Source organism: Suricata suricatta, chromosome X (genome assembly GCF_006229205.1).
Source record: "Suricata suricatta isolate VVHF042 chromosome X, meerkat_22Aug2017_6uvM2_HiC, whole genome shotgun sequence".
NCBI lineage: Eukaryota > Metazoa > Chordata > Mammalia > Carnivora > Herpestidae > Suricata > Suricata suricatta.
Window position 1 is genome coordinate 41,939,861 of NC_043717.1, and position 7,174 is coordinate 41,947,034.

Genomic DNA, 7,174 nt, shown 5'->3' on the forward strand with positions numbered 1-7,174 from the left:
CAAATGTACACAATACAACACACAACAGCAATTCTTTGAGGGAGCCAGCAGTACAGATGAAGAAATTCAGGCTGGGAGAAACCTTGCTTACATTCACTCAGCTAATGGGTTGTTGAGTTGGGATTTATGTCCAGACGCAGAGGACCCATTAGCCCATGCCTTTTGTTTAATAGTACAGGCCAGGAACCAAGGCCATGTTAGTAAAAATTAGAGCAAGGGAACTAATAATTTCAAGCACATAACAATATATCATGTGTCTAATTAGGGTTTATGTAATTAACATAGATTAGTTCCTTGTATCCTCACAACAACTTGTGAGATAAAACATATTATCCTCATTTTACAGGTAAGGAGCCTGAAGCTCAGGGAAATGAAAGATTTGCCTTGGAGACGTTGAGTTATAGCTGAGAAGGGGGAGAATCACAGTTCAAACACAGGTCTATGTGATTACAAAGTCTATGCCTGTTACACAATAGTGCTACCTGCCCATAGATATTCTTGGTGTGAGGTAAAGACGTCCCATAAACCAGGTCGGGCTCATTATCTACTAGAGCCATGCTTTGACCTCCTGCCTCATCTTCTTAGAGTCCCCCAACAAACTGCTTCTACTTGGAGATGTCCAGGACTACACATACCATTTTTTGTAGAATCCTGGTCAGGGGCAGCCTTGACTAACTGGTCCAGCTCACTCTTCCATTAACCAGTAAAGTGAGATGAGCTCCCAACCACCTTCTACAGATTCATCATCCACTGCCCCAGGCTTCTCTGATGAAGCCCATTTATTATCTCCACACTTTCCATGGGAAACCAAAAATTGTAAATCAGAGTTGTTAAACTTGACTGCACATTAGAATCACCTGCAGAAGTTTACAAAAAATCCTGATGCCCTAGTAACAGCCCAGACCCACTATATTAGAATCTCTGAAAATAGTACCCAGGCATCTTTAATAGTTAAAGCTCCACAGATGATCCCAATGTATAGTCAAGACTGAGAACCACTGTTGAGGCATCTTCTTCAAGTGCCAGGAGCCACAATCACAGTGGTTTCTGTATTTTAGTGTTGATAGAAACTTCTTGGAGTATTTGGTAAGATTCAGATTTTTGGACCTCACCTCCAGAGAGTCCATGTTTTGGTCTGGACCCAGGAATCTGCATTTTTAACAATCACCCCAGATAGTTTCACAGCAAGTCAATAGCAGACCACCACATTTTGGGAAATACTGCATTAGAAGAAGTGCTACTTGGACCTGGGATGGGAGCAAGAGGTCTCTGGCCCTTTAAGGACTAATTAAGAAACTACCTTTAAAGCTGTGGAGCACAACAAGCAAGGGCTGCTTTTTTCATTTTAGTGGATAAGGTAAGGGAGTAGGTCCTGGAATGGACCTCTCCTTTAAGGTTACCTCAGCATCCAAGTAAGTGCTATCTTGTTCCAAGCCCTGAGGAGCAGGAAGGATATTCTGCATTCTCCCACCTGTTGTTTCTGTTTTTGATGCAAAGAGGACAAGTTGAGAGACCTCCTTCTGTCCAGAAATCCTCCCAGAGGAATCGACATAGGGCCTGCCTGCTTGCCTTTCATTTTTTCCCCGCCCTATCTTTTGTGGTTGTGGAGCCAGATGCAGTTACCTATGTGAAAGGAAAGACTCAGAGCAACATCCTTTGGGCTTGGGATAGAGTGTGTTGCTGGACATCACAACTTTTGAGATGATCCTCCTCAGCATCCTTAGAATCCTTATTTGGGGACTGGGGCTTTTTTTGGAACATGGGGCCCAAATGGCAAAGGTAGGGCAACCCTCTAATGCCCTCATGGCTGATGCACCTTCCTTGCCCCTGATTCGGGAGCTGCTAGAAGAAGCTCCTGGCAAGCAGCAGAGGAAGCTACCTGTGCTAGGGCATCCTTTGCGGTACATGCTGGAGTTGTACCAGCGTTCAGCTGATGCACGTGGGCACCCTAGAGAGAACCGCACAATTGGGGCTACCATGGTGAAGCTGGTAAGACCCTTGGCCAATGTAGCAAAGCCTCTCAGAGGTGAGTTATTATACCATACTGTCCTGGAATGAAGAGAAATGGGGGGTAAAGAGTGTAGAGAAAGGGGGTCTATGAGTTTACAATCAGGCTTCACTGGCTGGTGGATAACTTGTTTTCTCAGGCTTGGATTTGAAAGAATGGAAAAATTGGGAGAAGTTAGCTCCAAACCTGCTTCCTTTTAGGGGCCCAACTTAAGAACAGATTGCGTTGGGCCCTACCTGAGGAGTCTCTTCCAGACCCCAGGACAACTGACTGATGTGTCAGCTCCTATGTCTCAAAGAATGTCTTATTGTTTATGTCACTGAAAACTATAATTGAGAAATACTCCTATGCATTCTTGTAGATGGCTGTTTATGTGTGGTTTTGTTCTTACAATGGCAAGAGCACAGGATGCTGAGTTGGGGAAATTTTAAGAATGGAGAGAAACAAATTAACATCTGTAAACCTGGTGAGGTGAACATCCGCTATTGTATATAATCCTTAAGGACCACTATTACCATTAGCTGTCATGGAGAAATTAGCCTGATTTTTAAAGATAAAAAAACTTAAAGCACAGAGAGGTCAAATAACTTGCAAAGCTCACATAGACAGTGGGTGACAGAGATAGGATTTGAGGTCAATTTTGCCTGATTTTAAAGTCTATTTATAACTTCTCAAGTGTTTAGATATCCTTGAATACCAAGCAGTTTTTCTATTAAGGCCATGTTGCTACTTTGGGTTTTCAGTACCAAAGGTATTTTGGAAATTTCTTTGTTCCCTTCATACTTGATTTAAAAAATATCTTTTTAAATTTTTTGTTTTATTTATTTTTGATACTGAGAGAGACAGAGCATGAGAGAGGGAGGGGCAGAGAGAGACGGAGACACAGAACTGGAAGCAGGCTCCAGGCTCCGAGCTAGCTGTCAGCACAGAGCCCGATGCGGGGCTCGAACCCACGAATGTGAGATCTGACCTGAGCCAAAGCCGGAGGCTTAACCGACTGAGCCACCCAGGCGCCCCTTAAAAAATATCTTTGTTAGATACTGTTTCAGGAAACCAGTGAGTTTCTGAAGTGCAGGCTGTCTAGGGAAGGCAGAAAGCATCGACTTCAAGGAAATCTTGGGAATTTGATGAGATCAATTTTGGGCCTTTGGTAGTTTACATTCCCTCCTTTAAGTGAAACAACCAATATTCCCCTAGCTAATCTTTACTGTGAGCTTGCTATGTTCCAGGCATTTGGCAAAGTACTTTATGAACATTATCTTCCTTAATCCTCTGCACTATCATATGAGGTAGTTATGATTAATACAATAATTTTCTAGGTAAAGAAACTGAGTTTCAGAGTAACTTCATGTAACACAGCTAGAAATTGGTAGAGCTGGGTGTCAAACTCAGGCTTTTTGGCTCTACAGTTTGTGATTTTAATCATCCTGCTGTGCTGACTCAACAGATTTTAATTACGAAGCACTGTGTTTGGGTTGGGCCTAAAGAGGCAAATAACTGTTTCCCTGACCTCTGGGAGCTTCCATCAAGTTAGAAAAGATAAGTAATCACATCATGGTGTTACAGTATGACAAATGCTTTGACAAGGATAAGCAGTAGGGCTTCCAGGACAAGAAAGAAGAAAGAGATCACCATTTAAAGCCAGGAAGGGGAAGCAGCGAGAACCTGAAAGACTTCAGTGAAGAGCTAATATTTGAGATTGACCTTGAGGCAGGAGTAAGGAGACTATGCATAGAGACAGATATGCATTCTGATTAAGGAAAAAGAAAATAGCTTGGTGTGAGTAGAGATTCATTCAGCAAATATTTATACCTATAGAGGGCTAGGCACAGTTTTATGTGCTGACATACAGATATGATCAAGGCAGGCATGATTTTCATGGGCGAGACAGATAAGTAAACACTGGTAATTGCAAATCGTGGTAAAGTGTTCTCAAAGAATGAAAGAGGTGGTTTTGATAGAAAATAACAAATCCTCCCTTCACATGGGATTGTCAGGGAATACATCTTTGAAGAGGTGACATTTGAGCTGAGGTCTATTAAGATAAGCTAGGCCTGAGAAGAGTAGAGAGATTTAGGCAGAGGAAAGCATCTGTGCAAAGGCCTAGAGGGTGGAAACAAGCTTGTCTGACTTGAAGATCAGAAGGAAGATCAGTAAAACTGGAACTTATTGAGCATTGTGGAGAGTGGCAGGAACAGAGGCTGATGAGAGGCAGGGGTTTGTAGGCCATTATAAGGAATCTGGAATTTATTCTGAGTGCAGCACAAAGCTGCAAAGATCAGGTTTGTACACATGATATGGGGCTAGATGAGGATGCCTAGAATTAGACCACTCTCCTGGTCTGACTGTGGGATATACTGGTCTCTAAGGAGTCTGGAAAGGATCCAGAAATGGAGAACAAGAGCATCTGGACACATCTCTCCATTAGGAGTTGACCCAGCTGAGTTGAGCTTATCTGGAGAAATATGCCAGGTTCAATCACACAGGATGTGTGCGTCAGTCATTTCCCCTGAAAATGTCTGAGCAAACCCTTCCTGGCTCTGATTTTTAACCACTCCACCCTGCTTCAGGAAATATGTGATGTCAAGGCCTGAAATTAAAGGGCAGTTGCTCACCATACAGCCTGCGAGAGGTTGGCTTCGGCTCCTTTTTAGGCACGGTGGGGAAGGTGTACACATGGGCCTCTTGGAAAGATGATTATAGAATGGGAGTGTAGAATAACTGGAGAAATCAAATATAAGCCTGGCTTCGGCCTTGTATGAATGATGTCTAGTGCCACAAACTTAAGGGTGTAGTAAGCATGAGTAGAACCTGAACTTTGAAAAAATATCCTGATGTTTCAAGACACGAAAACACTTCTACGTTGACCAATACAGGCCTACTCAAGAATCTAGGCTTGTGGATTCAGTGAAGAAGGAAGGTTAGGTAAATAATATGAAAATTAACATGAAAATGTTTAGGGATAAGGTGTTTGAAGATAAAAGGAGACTTTTTCCTGCAATGCCTGGTTTTTGTAATCTTTGCTCTTGACCTTTTCCAGGAGAAGGTGCAGAAATTCAGAGCACTGCAGGCCCAGCTGAACCCTATGGCCACTGGGTGTCAGCAGGTGGTGATGGTGGAGGGCACTTAAGGGGAAGAGCACTGGGTGTTGTACGGAAACCAATTTGACAATAAAATATTATGGAAAAAAAAACTCTTAATCACCAAAAGGCTTTCAGCTTCTAGTAGAATTCTTAGCAAACAAAACATTTATAGGACTAAGGCCTTGTTGAAAATAGTATTTGGGGAATGGTGGTATAATTAATGTGGTACGTGAAGAATCCTTTCCAGTAAGGAATGAACAAGGGAGAGACTTAGGGCTAATGAGGAAATGGCTTAAGAAGGAACAGTTGCTTAAGAAGGCATTCTTAACATAGAAGGTAGAAATGGCAAAAACAGCTGCCCCCACTAGGGGTAAATGGACAAAATTACTTTGTGGCATCTTTGCCTCAGGTTTGAAGTGATGGCAGGCAATAGATAGCCCCCAATATTGGATTGTTACTTTAAACTTGCATCTATATAATAGGACAGGAAGACTAATTCTTAATTCATGCATGTATCAATGGTGTGGGAATAATTAATATCTTGTAAGGCTACTGCAGATTAAAGAGGTAGTATTTTAAAACCTCTCATAGTAAATGCTCAACAAATGATGGTGATTATCATGATCTTGCTTTATTTTTAGGGCTGCTTACAGCTGTCAATTTGTAATCAGCAGGGTTGTGAGGGAGATTCAGACTAGGAGGTAAGAAGGTAACTTTATGCTCTTGTTCTCTCTTGCTGATGCAGGCTCCTGGCATATACAGACCCTGGACTTTCCTCTGATCCCAAACCGGGTAGCATATCAACTGGTCCGAGCCACTGTGGTTTACCGCCATCAGCTCCACCTAGCTCGTTTCCATCTCTCCTGCCACGTGAAACCCTGGGTCCAGAAAGGCCCAACCAATCAGTTTCCCTCTTTAGGAACAGGTTCCTCAAAGCCTTCCTTGCTGTCCAAAGCTTGGACAGAGATGGATATCACACAACATGTTCAAAGGCTCTGGAATCAGAAGGGGCACAGGGTTCTACGACTCCGCTTCATGTGCCAGCAGCAAAAAGGTAGTGAGATTGAGCTTCAGTGGCATGGCACTTTATCCTTGGACACTGCATTTTTGTTACTCTACTTCAATGATACTCACAAAAGTGTTCAGAAGGCCAAACTTCTCCCCAGAGTCCTGGAGGATTTCATGGAAGGGGACTCTTCTCTTCTCTTGCGGAGGGCCCGGCAAGCAGGCGGTATCACATCTGGGGTTCCTGGCCCCTTCAGGGAACATGATGGGCCTAAAAGTAACCAGTGTTCCCTCCACCCTTTCCAAGTCAGCTTCCGTCAGCTGGGCTGGGATCACTGGATTATTGCTCCCCATCTATATACTCCAAACTACTGTAAGGGAGTCTGCCCTCGGGTACTACACTATGGTCTCAATTCTCCCAATCATGCCGTCATCCAGAACCTTGTCAATGAGCTGGTGGACCAGAGCGTCCCTCAGCCCTCCTGTGTTCCATATAAGTATATTCCCATTAGTATCCTTCTGATTGAGGCAAATGGGAGTATCATGTATAAGGAGTATGAGGATATGATTGCCCAGTCCTGCACATGCAGGTGACAGCAAAGGATAAAGCTAGCTCAGGTTTCCTAAGAAATTGAAAAAGAGTTTAACATAAAAGAAAAAATCAGTGTTAAGGCTGCAAGTGGTATTCTATCTGTGATCTTCTACCCATTCTGTAGGTTACATTCCTTGCCTTAATGTGTTGTTAATTTTCTTCCCCCATGTATGAGGACCTCACTTTATACAAACACTTATGAGCCCAAACATTTGTACATTTTGACCATTAAAGCCCTTAAAGATGTTCCTTTGGAGATGCTCAGCTTTCTTTTATTGTGACCTTTCAAAAGTCACCAGTCCATGACCATAGAACTTTTGGAATTGTCCTACCAAGGCCTGCAAAGGTGAAATCGTCCTAGTATTCATCTTTTGAGGCTTTCTAGATGATTTTGGCCTAAGAAAGCCACTTGAGATTTTATACTCCTCTATCTTGCCTTCTGTATCCTCAAAACTAGTACCTAACCAGAAAGACTGCCTGCTTCTG

The 7,174-nt window shown here is 43.0% G+C and overlaps 1 protein-coding gene across 1 annotated transcript; it reads left to right on the top strand.

The window, feature by feature from the left end:
* Positions 1–1,701: 1,701 nt before the first annotated feature.
* Positions 1,702–6,690, top strand: BMP15 (bone morphogenetic protein 15). Its single transcript, XM_029929456.1, has 2 exons — positions 1,702–2,026; positions 5,837–6,690. Exons 1-2 carry the CDS (start codon positions 1,702–1,704, stop codon positions 6,688–6,690), a joined length of 1,179 nt encoding a protein of 392 aa, XP_029785316.1.
* Positions 6,691–7,174: the final 484 nt, after the last annotated feature.

What these genes read in the sequence shown, in the direction of transcription:
- BMP15 (XM_029929456.1), top strand. Translation starts at nt 1,702, where the DNA reads ATGATCCTCCTCAGCATCCTTAGAATCCTTATTTGGGGACTGGGGCTT. An exon ending in TGTAGCAAAGCCTCTCAGAG is followed by an intron (nt 2,027 to 5,836) that starts GTGAGTTATTAT and finishes TTGCTGATGCAG; the next exon opens with GCTCCTGGCATATACAGACC.